The sequence below is a fragment of the Nesoenas mayeri genome (assembly GCF_963082525.1).
Source record: "Nesoenas mayeri genome assembly, chromosome: 5".
Lineage (NCBI taxonomy): Eukaryota > Metazoa > Chordata > Aves > Columbiformes > Columbidae > Nesoenas > Nesoenas mayeri.
The window spans coordinates 18,680,799-18,702,184 of record NC_137548.1 but is presented as its reverse complement, the minus strand read 5'-3'; the positions used below and the strand labels follow the sequence as shown (position 1 = coordinate 18,702,184).

The window sequence follows — 21,386 nt, the reverse complement described above, 5'->3', positions numbered from 1 at the left end:
ATATAGCTCTATGTTATTGACATTAGTTGAAGCAGTAAGCAGTGTGAAAACTTCCTGCAGTGCAGAAGAGTCACTGCTGAAAATTTGACCATTAAGGGTATTTTAAAGAAAGCTTAGTTTATTTTTAATGTTTATAGTAGCAAAAAGGATGGAGACTTCATACATTTCATACACTGGGAGCAAGAGCTGTAGTCTTGTATAATATGCCTGCAAGGTAATATCAGATAAATTAGAGAAGCAGGATTTGTCTGCTGACAATCTGCTCCACTGCTCCCTGTACTGATTGTTGTGACTGTCCCCTAGAAAAAGACTGTAATAGTGTTATTGTGGTGCCTTAGCTACACTTGTGTAACTGTCAACTTACCGCAATAACAAAGTTCTGGTTTTCACTTTGGCAGTACCCACCTTCTCTCTTGAGAAGAAAAAAGTATCATGAAGAATACAGTGTCTGTGCTGCTTAAATTTCTTTTTGAAGTTGAAAATAAACATGACTTTAATATAGTCAGTGTCAAATGCAAAAGCTAGGGACCAATATTTTCCAAACTAAACTTTCACTTGTACCCTTAATGTGGTTACAGAAGCATAAAAAAGCTGCATGGTGGGGAGGATAGGGATGTGGAATGGGGTTGTTTGGCAACCCAATGGATTTTCAGAGCATGCAGAAACATTACATATCAGGAAGATGAGTCACTGCCAACAAGTGAGTAAGTACTGCTGGAAACAAATTGAACTGTAGGCATCAAGGATTTGAATGGCTGATGTTTTTTATTGCAGTGTAAATTGATCGTTAAGATGCACGCATAACACAATTTTATATCTAAAAACCAAAAACAGCTTAATGCACACATGATGCTGCTTTTTGGAGAATTGCCAGTTGATGGTTATAAGTCTAGAGTTCGGTACAAATTGGCAGAATTATCTAAGAACTGGAGCTAATACAGAGCCATGGTAAGTATCATGTTATGATGACTGCGTTAGCAGGGTCCACGTTAGTTTAAGGCTTCTTCAGGCATATCTGTACAAGCTGCTGTCATCACAGTGACATGCCTTTCATTAATTAAATGCATTTGTAATGTTTTAGTAGATACCAGTGCTTTTGGCAAAGTTTTTCCTTTATGTTGCTTTAGGAGTCTGCACCTCAAGAAGATGGTTCCAAATATCTTTAAATGGTATTTAATTTAGCATCTGTTATTTGAGAACTTCCTCTAAGGCAATGTTTCTGTCTAATGATGCTCTGCAGTAGATTTTCTAGTGACAGGATTTGGCCTTTGGGATCTCAATCTATCAAAAATCATTAATGTCAACCTTTAAAAATGAAAATTTTGTCTATTGGGCCATCCGTTGTCATCAAAGTCCATAGAAATTTTGTATCTATATTCAGTAAAAAAAGGAGGCTTCAGGAGGAATTGAAGTAGTTACTCATTAGAGTAAATTAATCCCATTTCTATACATACAGCATATCAAAACAACAGAAGTTACTGATACAAACCTGGCCAAGCTCTTGATCTCGCTGAGTAGTTGTAGGGCGAGTTCAGGTTTGCAGAAAGGATGCTGACAGTCTTGGGATTGCGCCAGTCATTTTTGTTTGATGTTCGTGGTCTCTTTTCCTTAAACCTACAACTGCTGCAGGCTTAGGCTCTCAGCCTAGGAGGAATAATATACAGTGAAGTTTTGCTGTAACTTAAGATCATGTTCTAGTGACAATAGGTTGCTGTACTGGTCTGACTCAGAAGATCAATCTGTTGGAGAATTAACCACCTGATAAGGTAGACTGGAAACTGGCTTATCTCAAACATGCCAAAGCAATAAATTAGTTTAACGTGTGCAACTAGATCATCAATTTGCCCTACCATAACTGCAGCCTGTCCATGGCTGTCTTCACTCCCTTAGTTGTACTGGCACTGGTGCTTGGTGGGTTCCTTGTGCTTTAAACCAGCTCACACTGACCAAAACCAAGTTGCACCAGTTTTCAATGTTGTCCCATGAACCAGCTCAATGTGATGAGCTGAGCACTGATGCAAGGAAGAAGTAGGAAGGCAAGTTCAAGAGGGCAGAAAGCAGGGAGGTAAATGTAGGATCACACTGACATAATCTCCTTTTGACCTGGTTTTGGAACCAGTGTCTGTGGAAAAGGCTGATCAGTGAAGTTTTGGATGAAGATAGTAGCTAGGATGTGGCTGAGGAAGATGTATTGTGCCCTATAAATGGTAGAGCCAAGCCAGGATCTGGGGATCTTTCTCTTTTTGTCACACTGGTTATTTTAGTCACTATCGGGGAAGTAGAAGGCTTTAGTTTGCCATATCAAAGGCACTTCTCAAAACTGTCAGTGGCCAAAGGCAGATGCTTATGGAACAGTATAATGGGCAGGCATGTGTGTAGTAGTTTATCCTTGAAGATTTCTTGACTTAGAGGCTGTAGCCTCTTCTATGAATATATCTTGTTTTCTCTTAAATATCTGTAGGCTTCTAGCATTCACAGCCTGCTCTGGCTGAGTTCCACAACTTAATGTCACATGAAGCACATTGTTCTGAAAATCAGTTTCATTTGATGGTTTTCCTGTTCTTCTTGTGTTGAAAGACACAATGTGTGATCCCTGCTCACCTTTTCCATACCACTCTTTCTATAGATCTTTGTTTCTAGGCTGAAGAGTCCTTAGCCTGCTCAGATGCTCCTGGGGTGGAGTTTGATCATACTTTCTGCTTTTCTCTATTTGTTGTTGTTGTTGTCCTTCTGTATCATTTGGATTGGGAGGGTAGTGAGTAGAGGGACAAAGGTTCACATGAGATGGAGGTATAAATCTGGAGAAACAGAAATCTGTGAGGCAATGTTCTCAAGCTTCTCACTGAGTCTGTTTGGCCTGCTGTATTTTTTACAGTGGTATGTAATAGGTTAGCCTCTGATTCTCATTCACTTGCTGAAAAACAAAGTTGTTCATCCAGAATTGACAGAAATGTGTACACATGAGAAACATAATTCTAATATATCACACTTCGTGATAAAGTTGAGTTGAATTGCATAATTTAAATGTGTGCAATACAAAGATGCTTTGTGTAGGTACAATGCTTTCTCTACAGACCTCACAACTCTTGCCTTGCATAAATTGTAGAAAGTATGCAAATGTGTTCTTCTATACAGGTGGCTGTACTAAAATCCACTAGTGTGCATGAGATAGGTTTGTCTCTGAGTTTTAGGTGTTTATTAATGTTTAATACATGTTTTGGAAGCAAATACTTAATTCTTTTCCTCCCAGTTTCCTAAATATTGATACTTAACTCTGAAGACTGGTAGTCAGAAAAAAGTCTCCCATCAGCAGCCACATGATATGGTGCATATGGGAGCAATGTGGGGAGGGGGACTGTAGCCGTCTTTCCTTTATCCATTGGGAAGTGCCTGCAGAGACACCTGAGAACAAGGAGGTAGTCAGAGACAATATTAATACTTGCTGTATGTACATGCAGTCATCTGATATTCAAGTTGCAACGCTTAGATTGTGAATCAATCTGCTGTATATGCCTTGCAGTTAGCTCTGCATAAAAAGTGCTGCTTTTGTTACTTAGTCTAGTTGTCATGACTCTTCTTGGTTCAGTGTGGTTTTAACATACTGTGTGTCAGAGTAGTCTTAGGTGTAGATAATGGTAAACTAGGAATAGATTAACATTTTTAGAAACTGATTTTTTTAAAGTTTGCTTGCAATTAAAAATATACAGAATACAAACTAGATGAAGTGCTTTGAAACATAACTGAGCATTCCTAAGCCTCAAGAGACTCAGAACACTCTAGCTATTGGAATGCCAATTTAATACTGTCAGTTTCTGGTAGTTGTATTTTTTCAGGTTGTTTCATACAGTTTAATCACAAAGTTAATGACACTTATTCTGGTAGAAGACTTGCATAGCACACACTTAATATTCTTCATCTTAAGAACTCACTAGCTCTATGATTTGTGCCTGAATACAAATTTGGAAAGAGATCGTTCCTCACTTGCCATCTGTTGACTGCCAGTTTTTGTCTGGTTTTTTAAATGTTTCCAGAATTTATGCTTTGAGGTTGGGTCTTGGCCTGGTGTGCTAATGCAGACTCTCAAATATGCTGAATGCTTGTTCTCAATGTACCAGCAGCTGTCATCATTTACAATTTTAGTGTTTAGGGAAAAATCAGCTGATGCTTGACATTAGATCACAAGATTCTCTTGATTAAAAAATGTTTATAAAAACTAACATGTCCTGTGCTTGAACTGCATTTCCCTTTCTATCTCCATTTCTATTTCTTACCTCCTAACATCTTCACATGAACACTTGTGTTCAGCTTGTTCTTTCAGCTGCTGGAGATTCCTTCCCAGTGGCTGAAATAAATTACATCTTTAACATGTAAAACATGTTGGGAAAATGTCATCACCTAACAGTATGGATTTCTGGGAAACATGTTGCAGCAATTATTTTGTTTGAAAAATCTTGGAAGTGTCTAATAGAAAGGGGTTTTTTTTAATAGAAATAGTTCCTCTTCAGAGCTTCCATGCCTGATAAGGTTGTAAGGTAAACTGAGCTTGATCTGTAAAATGGTATAAAAGTTTCTGAAATACTTCAGTCTTCTGAATGCTCTGAAAAATATGGTACGAGCCAGTTGGCTTTTGAAATTATGAACTCAGAGAAGTATAGTAGTTGCTATTAAACTGAGAATTTACATGATTGCCTACCTAGTGCTATCAGATGCTGCAATTATACATAGATAATCAGACAGATAAGTAACAATAGTATTTCAGATTCTGAAATGCTATATTTGATGGTAAATACTCACTGGCAATGAGTAAAATACTCATTTATAGTTACCTGTATGGGTGTATGAGCTGAATCTGGATTAGAGAGCAGCCAGCCGTTATGTGTGTGGGATCAGAACTGAACTGCTTAAATTTTTGCTGAGCTCAAAAAACTGAACCAAGCACCATCAGTCATAGCTCAACTTTGACTAGAACCAAAATAAAGTAGGTTAAGCTCTTTGACTGTAGCATTAACTTCCAAGTTAATGTAGTACCAATTTCTTCTTTGATTTCTCTAGTTTCAGATGAAGTCTTCTATCCTGTATGAAATAGAGTGGGGGTGAGGAAGTAAGTACAGTGTAGATAAACCAAGACTTTATACGTGGACTTAGGATGTTAAGCCTTGTTTTTAGTGTTGACCGAATTGCTACAAGCTTTTCAAACTCCAATAATAAAGACACCCAGAGACACTTTCCAAGCTAAGGAACTTTGAGTTTAGATGCTTGAATTTGTCACTGTGGGCCTCTTACAAAAAATGTTCTGTACAGTTGAGTAATGCTCTGTTTTGAATAAATGGCCTCAGTGTTGAGGAAGAATTTCATTGTGTGTTCTCCTGGCCAGAAAATCATGGTCACTGTAAAGTTTGTGTGTATCCCTAGTTCTTTACTGCCCAAAATAATAAGTTTTTAAATTGTTTTGCCGAAGATCTGGCTTTTTTTCTGTTTACTGGCATAGGAAAGGACAGTCCCATAATCATCCAGTGGAATAATCAGCGGTCTCCTGTAGGGAGTTACTTCAGTAGTATCAAATACTGTATTGCTTTGTGTTAATTCCCGCTCAAGTAGAGATAACAATTCTTACCTCCATCTTGTGTGATGTTTTTATAGTCTGCAATCTACCTTGTGTTTGGGGAAAAAAGAAGGCCAGAAAGCAGAATTTTAAAAGCCGTTCTGCTTCCTTTTCCCATTCTTCCTCCCAATGTCTATTTTTACAGTGTGTGATGCTAAGGCATTAATAGAGCTACAGCAGCATCTAAAGTTTCGTAAGTACAAAATAAATAAATAATGCTTTCCGAATGCTTTCCGAAAATAAATATGCTTTCCGAAATGAGAAATATATCTCCTAACATTTCAAAGTGTGTTGCTGTGAGCAGAAGTCGAAGAATAAAATATAACTGCAGAGGGAAAAATTCTGAGAGAATAGAATATGGCTGTGGAAAATTTACAAGGCAGACAGATCCTGCTGGGTTTTTTTGAAACAGCAATGAGAATTGTCAGCATCCAGGAAATGCTCAAAACTGACAAAATGTGTGACTTATTTCAGTTTCTGTGTGATCTTCTGTGTGAAGATAGACACATGAGAGTTATTTTTAAAAGCATGTGAATCTCCTCAGAGAGCCTTGTTAAAGAATGTGTTCCATAACCTAGAATCTTACTCTGGGATGTTTTGAGGAAAACTAAATATCTTTTTCTAGATTAGCATTTTCTGAATGGAAGAACTCTACAGATTAAGTTGATGGATAAATAAAACAATTTTGGGATCAACTGATGGAGTCCAGTGGGGTTGAAGGACACCATCAGTGCAGATATAAGACTCTCAGAGAAGAAAATATGACTGGTGACTAGTGAGGAAAGCAAAGGTGTAGAACAAGAAAAGGAAGCTAAATGCTTGAAAATAAACACACTGAAGTAATAACAGGGCACAGAGAGCAGAAGAAATGAAGCAGAAGCAAAAAGCATTACTAGGTTGGAAAAAAAAAAAGAAGAAAGAAAATGAGATTTAAAATGTCCTACAAGTGGTGGGTTTTTTTCCATATTGTTTGAAAAGCACCCACTGCTCTGAACTGGGGTGTAGTTCTTGACACTTGAATGAAACTGAGCTTGCTATGTGTGTACATAGATAGATGCCTAAGTAGGTGTTGTTCTGCACCAGGTGTTTCGGTAGCAATGGTTGTACAAATTTCAAACCTGGGTGGTGTGTGGCAATAGCTGTGTGACTTTGGTGCTCTTGGTCAGGCAGGTGTATGAAGGTCACTGTAGAATGAGAACCAACTCACAGTACAGCAGAGAAGCCTTCTCTGCTCTGCCACAGTTCTCTCATGTATGGAAGATGAGAAAAGCTCACCAGTACTCAGGCCAATCAAACCTCATACAAGCCATTTTAGCTTGCAATTAAAACGTCACCTTATGAGTAGTATCTAGGACTGTGCTCCACTCAAACCTTCCACTGACTGAAACCTAGCTACTATGAGCTGTGAAGAAAGCTCTTACCACCACTCACACAGTTCCTGTTCTTTGTGAGCTACAGCATCGCTGGCATATTTTATGTTCTTCGCACTACAGACAGAGGTATGGTTATTTGCATTTTTATACGAATTTCTACCAGTCCCTCTGTGATTCATGTTTATTGGAAGTGTAAAGTTTTACAACTTGATTGTTGCATATTTTTCTAAATTAATTCTGAATTTTGATTTTTTCTATTCAGTTTCAAACCTGTAGATATTTATCAGCTTTTAAAAATAATCTTTCAACTTTGCATGGATTTGGTTTGAACATATTATTACTTAAAGGCTAAGTTCTACAAATGGCTGTAGCCTGATTTTAATGAGGTTTTATCCAAATTCCACTGACTTTCATGGTATAAAAGGAAGTTAAAGTAGATCTTCATTCACACTCCTTTAGAGTGGACCTTGTTTCCCCTGTTCTTTCATTTAAAAGTCAGTGACTTTTACCTACTCCTTGAAATAATACACAGTGTTTCTTACATTGTAACTAGTAGTTTCCTGTTACTTTCAGTCATGAGACAAAAGAAGCATCTATATTCTAAAGGAGTTTCTTGAAATGACTTGCTAGAATTGCTGTAATGCAGGTTGACATGGTCTTTGGCAGCTTTCCTTTATCTTGGTTACTCTGCTTCTTGAATATCAAAGAAAAAGGTGTAAGGCTGGTTTGTATCCCCTGTTTTGTGTGCTTCTTTCAAATTACAATGCTAATGTTTGATGAAGTAAGATTGCAGTAAAGACCTTAGTGTAAAAGTACTGTATACAGATGGAACTCTCAGTTCCTTCAGCATTTGTTTGAATAAAATGGGATTGAGTGATAATCAAGAAGCTGCTTCTACTGTCACGAAACAGTAATCCAGTGAAACTTGGATTGATGGATACTACAGTTTGGATGGAATGTGTAAGTTAATATTCAAACATTTTAAAAAGGAAAATAGTTGTTCAGTAATGTCTTAGAAATAAATACTAAAAGCTTTTAAACTTTTAGTCTATTCTAATCAAATTGTACTTGATTAACAATAAGCTATTGGATATTCAGTATTAGAGATTTGCTTTTGTATAACTCATTACAACTGATGAATGGGATTTAGTTCCTCTGGAGAAGTGGCTAAGCAATATCATCTGCCAAAGTTATTAATACTTGAATCACTTTACATGTATCTGCCCTTGTATTGCATTATAGCTTTTTTTTGCATCCCTTAACCTTGAAATCCACTCTCGTTCTAATATGAGTGTAGTCTTTGAAACTCTTATGCAAGCAGTTTCAGCTGTTCATTAATTTTTTATGTACGTGGATGGTGTTACCCAAGATACTTGAAAAGCATGGGATTGAAAAGTTGTTTCTGTATCACAAGTTGAATTTTAGTTCAGTTTGGGAAGAACACTGAACATCTAACTAATATGGTCAGGATGAAACTAAACAGCAAAGAGAATTTTCAAAGCTCTTTCCTTTAGTTAAATATTCAACACCAAAGGCGTTGATATTTTTTTTAATAATTAAAATGTAATTCCAATTTCCATAAGTATTTATGCAAAATGAGCAACATCTTGTTGGATTGAGATCTGCTGCCCATATTGTACTAGCAAAGGCCTTAAGCAATTTGGATAGAATTGCTCACACAAGCAAGGCCACCAGCATGTGCATGTGGAAATAGATTGGTATATGTGTAAGGTACTGAGAAGGGTAGGGTATATCCAGTGTGGACCTACCCGTGGAACCAAGCCAGTGAATGGAAAAGAGAAAATGCTGAAATACTAGTAATAAGAGAAACTCAGTTCTTAGGACAGAAAAGTGCTTTAGGATGTATCTAATCTCAGTAAGGGAGGCAAAACATTTTGTTTATTAAAATAGCTCTTAAGAAATAATGTGTTATGGATTAGGTTTGTCTTTTTTCCCCAAAAACTGCTAAGTCTTTCTTCTACATGTTTTCTTTCCTTCATAGGGGTTGGACAAAGGTTACTTTTGTGTAAGAGGGAAAACGCTTTCAGAAAGTAAGGAGTCAGCAACATATTTTCCTGTCCCTTATGACCTACCACCAGAGCAGTATGGAAGCAAAGGTAAGCTGTGACTTAAGAAGAACAGTGTGTGTATTGTATATGGAGCAAACTAATTTGAGTAACTGAGTAAATCGAACACTGCTGAACTTTTATTTTTTTTGAGAGATGACTGCATTTGAGCTTGTATCAGTCCCACAGTCTACTTGAAACTTGAAAGACAGCAACTATGAAGTTTTTTGGTTCTAACTGTATTGTTGTTTGTTTCGGATCAACCTAAATGTTTTTTCATTCCTCTTCTGAGATTCTTGTATGTATTAGGAAAATAATACTCCTTACAGCAACAAAAATGTTTTCCTGCAGAACTGATGAGAGAAGGGGTGTTGGAAGAGGAATGTTTGTAAGAGAGCAGATGTGAGGGGGGAAAAAATCCTCTGGAAGTGGGATGTGAAAGAAATACCATAGAGCAAATGTGAAATAAATTGCCATAAATCAGAAGAAAGAAGACTTGCTTTTGCTTTGTTCTATATTTCATAGTTCCGTAGTTCATTTTCTTGAAGAGCTGTGGTGGAATTCTCCTTGGAGGGATAGAGGAGATATATTTTGTAACACTTGAAGAGATTTACAAAATCTCAGCTTCTGAGACTATCTCTAGAACATGCAAATCAAGAAAGTGATAAGTGGTGCTATGGGGTGACGATGGCTTGAAAATCTAAAAAAGCCTTGGGGATAATGATGTTGATGTGCAACCTGCCATATGTGGGAAGAGTAACTTTTAAAATTTTTCTTCTAAACTAATGCAAAAAGATTGTAACTTTTTTTTGAGGTGCTATGATTTAATAAAGACAGAGTTTGTAATGAGAGAGAGTAACAGTTCAGGAAAGAGAGTGTTCATAGCAACCAATGTAGAGAGAATGTTTAAAAGCTGAGAAGTAAATAGACTCATAGTCTTTTATAGTAAATAGAAGTAAAGGCACGTGATTGCAGGATGACTGAAGTCCCCCAGCAGAATCAGAGCCTGTGAGCATGTTGCCTCCTGTAGCTGAAGAAAGAATGCTTTGGCAGCATCCTCCTCTTGATAGGGCGGCCTGTAGTAAACAGTAACCGTGAGGTTTCCTTTGTTGGCTTCACCTCTGGTTTTTCACCCATAAACTCTCAACCTGTTCAGCCCTGGGTTTTTTGTTTGTTTGTTTTTTTCAAACACAGCTCTATGCAGTCAATCCGCCTTTTTTTACGTAGCAGGCAAACACCTCTCCCCCGCTTTTCTTCCTTGCCTGTGCCTTCTGAACAGTTTATAGCCATGGATTGCAGTGCTTCCAGTCAAGTAAGCGATTCATCCCACCAAGTTTCAGTGATATTTATTAGATCTCAACTTTCTAGCTGCACAGCGGCTCCCAACTCTTGTTTGTTACTTATGCTGTGTGCATTGGTATAGCCGTGCTTCAGCTGGGCTGTTGACTGTGTCACCTTTTTAGAGAAACAAGCCCTAATTCCTTTGCAGCATTTCACAGGTGTTTCCCTGATGGTTCCTAATTCATCAGCAGCTCCTGCCTCTTATCTGTTGTGGAAAACTCTATCCATTTCCACCACTGAATCTGGATTAAAGCCCTACTTACAAGTCTGGCCAGCTTGTTGGCAAAGAGGCTCTTGCCCCACGTGGTCAGGTGAATCCCATCAGTTCCCAACAAATCTGGCTTCTCACAGGTAGATGCATGATCATAGAAGCCAAAACTCGGGTATGGCACCAGCTATGCAGCCAGGTGTTTGCCTGTTCAATATTGATGCCTGTTACTTTTGTAACTTGCAAAGATGATTTTTTTCTGCTTTTGGAGCTTACTACTTACTTGAAAGAATTCTTAAATGGTATTTCAGTTTTCCCAGAAAAAAAAATACGGTCTCAAAGTAGAAATTGTAATACAATCTATTATACTGATTTGTTTAGTATAAAACACCCTGTCCATTTAAGAACTGTTAGTGTTGTTTTGGGGAAGAGTGGCAGGGTTTGTGCCTGGGTTGCTACCTAACTAAAGGGGAAGAATCTATTATATACTGTCATTACCTGGATTGACCTGGATTTCAACTCTTCTTAAGAAATCGAAGTGGTCAGATGTCAGCTGATATTCCAGTAAGGGCTGTGAATGTTTACACTAGTGGATGAATTCTTACGTACAACGAGTTTTAACTGTTGTGCTCTGGGACATGTATGCACTGTATGCTTGGTAACTAATGCTGAAACTGATGTGTTTTGGAAGGTTTTTTTTTTTAAAGGTCATATTTACATTTTTGGATATTTTAGAACAAAGATTAAAAATTAGAATACATGTGTATTCTTAAATATAGTACATACACTATCTTTCTCATACGAAAATGTAGTTGTATATTTAACATTCTTGTTTTAATTCCTGCGTTTAACCTACTGTGTCAGTGAGTTCTCTGCATATTTCAACTAAATGTGAAGATTTTTTTTCCAAATAACTTTTTTCACTTTCTGCATGGAAAGTTTTGAATTGTAGAGAACTTGTTTGTCTGTAGTTCAGCTTTTGGGTTTCAGCTTTCTCCCATGATATGAACAGATTCCAGAATTCAAGTTATCTGGGCTTTGGCAATGGAAATGAGGTCAGATGCCCATGTCTTTTCATATCTCTTTCCCAAATACTTTTAGTTCCTCATCCTCCTGGTGGAAAAGATGTTTAAAGAATTCCCATGTTATGGGATGGATTCGTATAATAATCTCTCCTTAACAATACAATTATCAACTCCCAAGGTCCCTAGAGAATGATATAAATAGATTTATTTTAATAAGGTCTTGAGAAGCAGAAATGCAAGTAATTATTGTTTCCCTAAAGAAACCATATTGACTGATCCCTTTAATTGAAGGAGAAAAGGCTCCTGGGGATTTTCCATTAACTGAGATTCTTTAATCATGGGAAAACAAAGTACAAGTCCCTTTCATATAATCAGAAAAACCCTATCAGCAGCAGGAGGGAGGAGAAATGGGCAGAATAGTGAACCATCTGCTCAGGAGCAGGGCTGTACGTTTGCCATTTAACTTTCTAAGTAGAAGATGGGTATATCAAAACACCTGAACTTGTGCAAATTTGAATCTTGGATTGGACATGGAACTGCTGGAGGGGGTCCTGCGCAGGGCAACAAGGATGATGGAGTGGAGCACCTCCCTTATGAGGAAAGGCTGAGGGAGCTGGGTCTCTTTAGCTTGGAGAAAAGGAGCCTGAGGGGTGACCTTATTAATGTTTACAAATATATAAAGGGTGAGTGTCAGGAGGATGGAGCCAGGCTCTTCTCGGTGGCAAACAATGATAGGACAAGGGGTAATGGGATCAAGCTGGAACACAAGAGGTTCCACTTAAATTTGAGAAAAAACTACTTCTCAGTGAGGGTGACAGAGCACTGGAACAGGCTGCCCAGGGGGGTTGTGGAGTCTCCTTCTCTGGAGACATTCAAAACCTGCCTGGACATGTTCCTTTGCGACCTCACCTAGGCGTTCCTGCTTCGGCAGGGGGATTGGACTGGATGATCTTTTGCGGTCCCTTCCAATCCCAAACATACTGTGATACTGTGACATACTTAATGTTACAGAATTCACTCTGTTACATAGTATAATAATGTAAAAAAGCAGTTCCTTGGTTTGTGGAAATAGTTTACTTGTAGAAGTTCTTTGTCATTTTGTCACAATGGCTTTCTGTCATTAGTCTAATCTCATCTGATGAACACTTCAAGCGAGAAAATTGTTACAGTGAAGTAAATGTATCCTGAATCTTGAAAAGCAATAAAATAATTCTTAGGGCATCCAATGATAAACTCATCAGTAAATGATGTAAATAATCTGTCTGATTTCAGGTATAATAATTCATGTAGTTGATTCAGTCTTTTGAAGTCCATTAAGTTAAATAATAACAATTATTTTTTCCCTGTTCTAATTTTGCCTCACCTTGTATAACAGGTAGGAAAAAATATACAGAGAACTTATCCAGCTTTGCCTGGTTTGCTTCTTTAGTCAGTGAGTTTCATTCTAAAACTCAAATTTAGGCAAAATGAAAAAATATGATCTCTTGGAGAAGCAATCAAAGATTTTCTTCTAAAGATTTCTAAAGAGTATAAATTGACATCATTGTGAGGCAGATAACTTCTTTTATTTTGCACTGTTTTTCTCTCCCAGAAGAACAGATGAGCCTTCACTGAAACATAATCATAGGCTAAGCTTTAGATCACTGAAGGATGTATTGATGTACTTTAAGATGTCACTGGTAGGGTAATTATGATATATTACCTCTGTGGCACATAATATATTTAAAATTTTCACATTGCTTTCGTTTAGTTTTCAGTTGTATTTTAGACTTGCACAGAGCTACATTTTATAATACATAGGCATGTAAATTCCAACTGCTTGTGCTAGCCAGAGTCCTTTGATCCAAAGGGAGCACATAATAAAATTTAGCTCTATCTCAAGCCATAGTTGGCTGTAGCCAACACACTTCAGGTTGAGGTGAGGAGTTTATAAGATTTCTTCTGTGGGAGAAATCACACCAGAAGTATTTTCAGGTCAAGTAGCTCAATGTAACTACATAGGATGACCTTTTAAAGAAGGGAGGAGGGGAGGGGGAAAAGAAGTCATGCTTGAAAAAAATATTTTTGGACCTAAAAAATGTTTTAAAAAATTATATTATTAATTATGTAATTAATTAATCAGTGAATCTGTGGTTTACGTGGTTTACCATGTTGTTGTGTTACAATAAGCTTTGCTATTTTGGACTACTTCATCTGCTTTTTTTCCACTGAGTTACACTTTCCAGGTATATTTAAGTGTGATTACATTTCTGCTTAATTGGCTCTGTTTGCTGCTTTTCTTAGGGAGACTTCAGCAGATGAAACATTTCAGAAATGTTTCTCTGCATTATTATTCTGCCAGATTTCAGATTTATCTCATGCACTTATTACAGAACTTTCTTACAGCACTACTGAAAAGGGGATGAGCTAAAACTGTATTTATGAGGAGCTCTTTGAATTGTGACTGGGTTACACGGCAGGAATGTATATAAGCATTTTCTGAGCTCTTAGTTCAAAATGATCTGGAACTGCTTAGACCTCTGGTAGAAAAACCTACAAAGTAGGTGGTGATTTCTGATAACAAGTTATTTCTCATTTGGTTTTCAGTGTATGCATTTAAATCAAAGAAAGAGTGGCTGTTCAGTTGGCTAATAGTATACAGAAAATATATGTATATACAAGAAAATAAGACAGGTTCCAGCTCAGTTCAGGTTAGTCTAACTTTAGAGTGAAATTACTTGATTACTCTCTATAATTGCCAATTATGTGTATTATATTAGTCGTCGGTTATTTTGCTCTTCGTGGAGGATTTATTTTCTAACCATTTGAACCATTTGTAATAATGTATTAAAATATATTTATTTTCCAGTGGGAAAAATCTATTTTACCCTTGGTAACTGGAGGCTAAAGCTGTCAAATCTCATGTTATGAGAGGCTGGAAGAATGGTGGGCAAATGCAATGGAAATTGCTTTAATGCAAGCTGAAGCATTGTGGAGAAGTGAACAGGCCACTTACTTCATTAATTCTCTTGCAGTAGTTTGTGGCCTCTGCCAGCTGTGATTTCATTTTCTTAAGGATGCACAAAAGGATCTATAACATCTTTCCTGTGAACAGTTCTCTTGCTTGTTAAGGCCCCAGCTCACTGTTCAATATTCCATTGCCACATTTCTGTGGAAGAGCAAATGGACGTTTTCTTTTTAACTGGAGATATTCAGTGCTTGGTATTTTGTCCAGTTTTCGATGATGAGTGGGAATTGGGAGTATGGTATAATTAATCTGATATTTATAGTGATTTTAGGAAACTAGTAACACCTCATCTTGTTTATTACACATGAAACTGCTGCTGTATTGAATAAAAATTCGAAACTTCATGGTATATTTGCCTCCAGCTCTGGTAGGTGTGATATTTGTGTTTATGCTACTATTTAAAGAGTGGAGATCATTTTCATTTATCCTGCTTTGTGCTAGTGGCAGGGTGCCTAAAAGAAGAGATCAGTGTTTTGTTCAGCTAAGCGAGAGGAGTCCTTTGTTACTCTGAGCTCCTTTACAGGGACCTGCTGTATCCTCAGGTCAGATAAGTTCTGGGAAAATGTCACTGTTCATGGTCTTTGCCTTTCTCCCACCTTTGTTTTTTGTACAAAGTTGTAGAGTTCTCCACTTTCTCTGTCAATAAATTAAAATATTTTGGAAGAAATTAAAATTAAGAAATAAGACTTCTGGTGAAGTAATTTATATTTGTCAGTAACTTCCTTTTTTTCTAATATTGCAAAGCTACACGGAACCTGTTTACTTTCTAGAGTTTGAAAGAACTTGACTGGCAGCATTGGATATGAATTTTTAGAGAACTTCAAGTCCTCTGCGTGCTTAATATGGTACAAAACCTGAGACAATACTATTTCTTCTGAGAAGGCAACTAGAAGTAGTCCTGTTTCTAGTGATACTAATATACTGAATAGAAAATATTTTGCTCATTTAACATTCAGAACAATGGCAAATGTAAATCTGAGTATGTTTAGAGGATTAGTTTTGAGTTTTTTCAAGGAGCAACTATAGGTTTTCACTGTAGTTCATATACTGGGTGCGTGGTGAGGAGCAGAGGTTGGAGCCAATTTCAGTCATTGTTGGTCTGCGTTTCCTTCCTAGGTGGAACCCAAGCGTCATTATTGACTGGTAAACCTGCTATGAGAGGCTGAAGCTCTCTTATCCTGCCATCAGACACTTCCTCAGGTGGTCCCCAAAGCCCAAGTGTTACACTTGGGTACACAGCAAAACCTGGTTGTCTTCAAACTTTTTATAATGACCATGAAAAAATTAACGCTTTATAAGAGGGGAAACTTGAGCTACAGAGTCACCATTTAGTTTGACGACTTCTGTGCATTGTTTTGATAGGAGTACAGACTTGATGACCAAAAGGGGCCCACTAGATTGTCTGATCTACTTGTGTTTGGCTAAGAGGGATCTTCCAAAATATGCTTCAGATCATTAGTTGGGAGCATCATCATAAAATGGCAAACTCACCAGATGGCAAATATTTTTGCTTCAATAGTTGACCAGCCCAGTAATTTTAAAAAGCACTTTATTTTGGTTATTGTTTTTCAGGATATATGTATGATGGCCTGTCTAGTTGTTGAACTCTAATGTGATGTAGTCCATCTTGTACAGGGTGCAAGATTTGTAATTGAAGTCTGAGGAAATGTAACAATATGTTATCCTAGCATCAGGGTTGCACTGAGAACTTTACTTGGGCACTTTCCCTTTAGGCTATTTCTTTCCAGCTGCTTTAAATTACCAGCACAGAACAGTTTTATTATGCATGATATACATAGCCTGCATCTTTTTCTCGCTGCAGGGAATAACATACACATTTTACATCTGGCAGTTTTAAAATAAAGATTAAGATCATTCCCACTTTGAAGTGATAAAGGACCTCATCAGTTTTTAGGAGGTAACACTTGTTGTATGTTATTAACTCCTAGCAAATTGCTGTTTTGAGCAATTGTGGTTGTTCACCTCCAATAGTCAGCTGAACAGCAGAAGGCCATTTGTGGGCAGCAGATGCATCTCCAGGGCAAAACATTTAAAGAATTTTTTTAAAAGAAAAAAAAAATCTGGTAGCTGATGTAGGAAACAGTTATTTTGCAAATATAAGGCCTAGGCAGGATCTCTTGGCAAAGCATATTTTAATAACGATTTTGCAAGACTGGGTGTTCTACACCCAGGCACACCCAATAGGGCAAAAAGCCCCTGATTATATCACCCCAAAATCCCGGCCGCAATTTCCTTCCCGTGTTCCCCATTGGTTGGGTACTTCAGGGTTTACAGACTATCCTGACACACACAATACCCTTCCTCTTATCAATCTATTTAAGATATGCATTCCTGGTACTTTGGCTACACTTACCCCTAAATTAACTTATCAATACAGGCATTGGTATGTATACAGACGTCAGTACATATTCCAGGAAGAGACTGTGTATTACATTAAGAATTCATAGTCTGATGTCTCTTGGTCCTTCCCCCCTGCTGGGGTCAGGCACCAGGTCCTCAGTTAGGTAAAAACAACAGTTTTTCATTAAATGTTCCTTACAGTTGACAATACTACTTAATACCTAGACAGATAAACTATGTAGATACAATCTCCTGAACTCCTCTGTTGTTAACCAACAGATTCAGGCTGTCATAAGAAAAAAGCTGTGACAAAGCTTAATGTATTGATGATACTAAGGTAATAGAAACCTGTAGACCAGCAGTATAATTTGGGAGTTTCTTGGAAGGAAGACATAATATGATCCAGTCTGGTATTTAGGAAACATGCAGACAACAGCCAATCTTACATAGCAAGATATCTTTATAAATTTTTGTACCTTTGATAAAAAGATTTTTCCGTCTAGAATCTTTCAGATCAGGACTTGCTGTTTTGTTGTATAAAATTCTCTTCTCACTGAGCTCCATTGTCACATCGCAGTTTCTATATTGCTATTATATCACTTCCCCATACAAGGCACCTGATCCTCTCATAAAAGCCACAGCACTTCATTCAGAGTGCTTGAGTACTGATTCCCCTAGCACTGTTGTTTCACCCTGTTGAGAAGTTTTTTACAACACACTTGAATTACACAAAGGGATACGGCCCTAGGGTTGTTTTGGTTGTTGGGGTTGGTTTTGCTTGTTTGTTTTTGTACCTTTGCATGGGAAAGGTACAAGCTGCTTGCTGTAGTGGAGGAAAAACAATTTGTGATTCAGCTATTACACAGTTTACTGACTGGGGAAACCTGCTGAATGAGAGGTACCTGAAATGTTAACACATGAGTATATCAATATATTTTTGTTTTAAAACAACTTGGGGAAGACCTCAGAGAAGTGCAAAGGGCTTTTTTTTTCTCATCATATCAACATTAAGAAGCAATGCAAATCCTGCTTTTAAACTGCAGTACTGGTTTTGGGGTTTTGTTTGTTTTGTTTTGGTGGGGGGTTTGTTGTGGTGGTTTTTGTTTGTTTGGGGTTGTTTTGTTTTTATTTTGTAGTGGTGTTATAGTGGGCTTTATAGATTCCACATCTATACCCTATCTTTTTTTTCCCCTTGAGATCTTTCAGGTATGTTTTTTGGATTGAGGGGAACAAGATGAGTTCCTTTGTAGATGCCACGTTCATCCAAAGGGGGGACAGAGAAGAGGCTGAAATCCAGCGTGCACTTTCTGCAAGCGCTGGGAGAACTTCTCAGCCTCATGCAGCAGGGAGCAGGTTTGCTGTGTTAGAATGTATATGTAGAATGACTTGAACTCTAGTTATTTGTGAGTAACTTTTCTACATATGTGATTACTTTAAAGCTGCATTTTTCAGTTGGAAGACTCATGAAATATTGTGAAAGATGATGTAAGAACCCAGTCTCTGCTTTTAGAAATTAGCCAGGAATCGCTGTCATCCAGATTTCCACTCACAGTGCAAAAGACTAGTATTTTCAACTGTAGGAAGAGAATTTGCATTGATTATAATTAATGCAATATAATTAATTTATACAATACTACTCAGTTGCATGTTCCTGTAATTCACAGACTTCTGTGGTTGTGGTTGTGTGTGCCGTACTGCCATCTGTCATACTTAAAAGAAGGTGAAGTTTTAAGATGGTTTGCTGGCATGCTTTTGACCTACATTATATACTGCTTTTGTGAAATAGTATTGTTAACATTTGCAAAACAACCTTGTGCTTTTGTCAGCTGATGACTTTGTGTTCTGTAACCTGATCTCAAAATGTGAGGGATTCTTTGAGTGATTATTCAGGTGTACTCGAAAAAATTTGTGTTGTTCTCCAGGGCCTCTTCATCTTAATGTGATAGTCTATTCAGTTGTGAGAGAATCTTCAACAGTCTGCCTGAGTGTAACTGAAATAGCACTTTGTCTGAGATTTCAGCGGGGTAGGAATGTTCCTGTTCATTTTGCTGTGTGCTACCTCTGGTGCTGGAGTTCTGCTGGTGAGGCAAGAAGGAGGCAGTGGTACTGGGTCACTAGGTAACACTCATTCCAATAAGGTGCAGTAGAGGTAAAATTAAGGTATCAGAAATGAAGAACCAGACTCAAAAGGTGTGGAAGGTAGGTCCACTGAGCAGACCTATACTGTAGGGCTATAAATTTGGAACAGTGAATTTTTTTTTTCTTCCAGATGATCAAAGGATTTAACTTTCAAAAGTTTTACAATCATTTTAGTGTGCAACAGAAAGCAGCTACAGTCATACAGTAGTTGTACAGTCATTGTCTTTCTCTTGCTGCTATAGCTCTTATTAAAAGTGATAAATAATTTTTAAATTGGATCTGACATTTTAAAAATAACTGAATTATAATTTGCTTCAGCAATAGTTTTACACATGGCTTATTAAAATAGTATCAGATGTTTTATAAAACAAACAGCATCCCATTAATAGAACGAGGTCCCAAATATGTTAATAGCTACCCTAAGAAAATTTTAGTGAGATAGACAGAATAAAAAAATAACTAAATTAGGTATTGAAGCCTCTTAGAGTGCTTTAACAGGTGACTGAAGTTTTTTTGTACATCTAAGTCTTCCTGTGCTCTAGTAGCAAGTAATGAGTACTTAGTAGTAATGCTGCCCCTTGTTTAATTGGGTGTGGTACTTGTCACAATGTGCTGTTGTGTAATTACTGCTTCTGTCACTTCTTACTCTCCTCTTCTTGCTATAGTAATTCTCACTTCATGTCCTGTGAGAGCTGGCATTGGATCCTGTAAACTTAAAAGTGGACAACTGTAATCATAATCAGTAGCTTGTCTAAAATTTCAATTGACAAGCATATAGCAAATCTTCTTTAGCAAGTATACATAGTATGTTGTGTATATGAGTTAGCTTGTCTTTGATAAATGAACTACTCCTGTCATCCTTAGTACAACTATGTTTAATCTATGCGCTGTACAGATTGTCACTGTCTTCCTTCAGGGCTTATTTTATAGATGGAGCAAAGAAGCAGGCTAGATTTATATAAACTTATTTGAGAAAAATTGCCGAAAGGACTGATGGAGGTTTCTCAGTATTTCAGTAGGAGTAGCCTGAGAGAAGCAGAATAATAGCTTGGCTTCCCATAGACCAGGTGCTTTTCTGCAAGATGTGATGGTGGGAGGAGGAGCCCGGCACAGGTTGCAGAGGCAGCAGTTGGCTCCTGCTGAGTGAGGGAAGAGCTGCTGCGTTCTGAGGAGCAGGGAGGGGGAACTGTCTGCTCCAAACCTGTTGCTCATTGAAAAATGTGATGTTTGAAGAAATGAGGTGTGAACTTGAAAACTTCAGAGTTAGGCAGTGTCATCCTTAGATACTGAATTCTTACTGTCCCTGTGAAAAGTACTAGTATGTTACAGCACTTATTTAGAATTGCATTGTGTTAAGAGATAGGCAGCTGCCTATGGGCAAGATCAAATTGGGCTGTGTTACTGTTCTTGTGTACTGTCTGAAATACATTTATTTTACAGCTGGTGGGGAGTATGTTGGGTTATGATAATTATATTTTAAATAATGTTTGGTGGAAAAGTGAAGCCTTTTGGAAACTAAATCTTACCATTCTAAAAAATAGCTGAATAAAACTTTCCAGTAAACTGTAATTGCACGTAGGGTTATGTGAAAAACAGTGGGAATTTCAACCTTCTTGCTCCTACAGGAGGGGAGGAAGAGGATCAGAATTTCACATTTAATAACTGAATTTGTTATGAGCATGTTTTTGTTTTGGTTTACAGACCAACCATGGATTTGGAATATTCCTCACACTGACGCCCCTGATACACATGGAAATATGTGGGTTCCGTCATGAATGTTTCCAGTGTTCTGTCATGTTTCACCTGCTGACACTGAACCCTGCAATGCTCCTTGCGAGACTGCTTACTTCTGGGTGTTTGGGGTTTTTTAGCAATGATGTCTGCTTTAATGGCCAATTTGTAATTGAAAAAAACCATTATAATGTTGATAATGGGGAGATTCTTGGAGAATCTGTAACCATATTATTAGAAATTAACTTGTAACACTGCATTTTTAAATACCTTTTTATATTATTTTTCCTTATTGTGGTTTCTAATACACTCTTCAAGATGAAAACAAGTGTAAACTGTTCTTGGAGATTCCCTTTGTGTTTTTTAGCTGTAACAAATGTAAAGATCACTGTTCTGTGACACTGTCAGTTGGCCCCAGTGGCTGGAATAAAAGTTATTGTATGTAAAATTTAAATAAAGTCAATCTTGTTTATATATGCATTGTTCTGTCTTCTATGTGTGCACATTTCATGTTGGATTGGATCTTTGCAGGT

General features: G+C 37.5%; 1 protein-coding gene across 1 annotated transcript in view; it reads left to right on the top strand.

The window, feature by feature from the left end:
* TDP1 (tyrosyl-DNA phosphodiesterase 1) overlaps positions 1-21,151 on the top strand; it is a 47,762-nt gene extending 26,611 nt beyond the window's left edge. Inside the window, exons 15-16 of the mRNA XM_080345723.1 lie at positions 8,978-9,092; positions 20,824-21,151. Of these exons, the coding sequence (XP_080201849.1) occupies positions 8,978-9,092; positions 20,824-20,897 (189 nt within the window). The 3' untranslated portion in view covers positions 20,898-21,151. The remainder of the gene's footprint in view (positions 1-8,977; positions 9,093-20,823) is intronic.
* Positions 21,152-21,386: the final 235 nt, after the last annotated feature.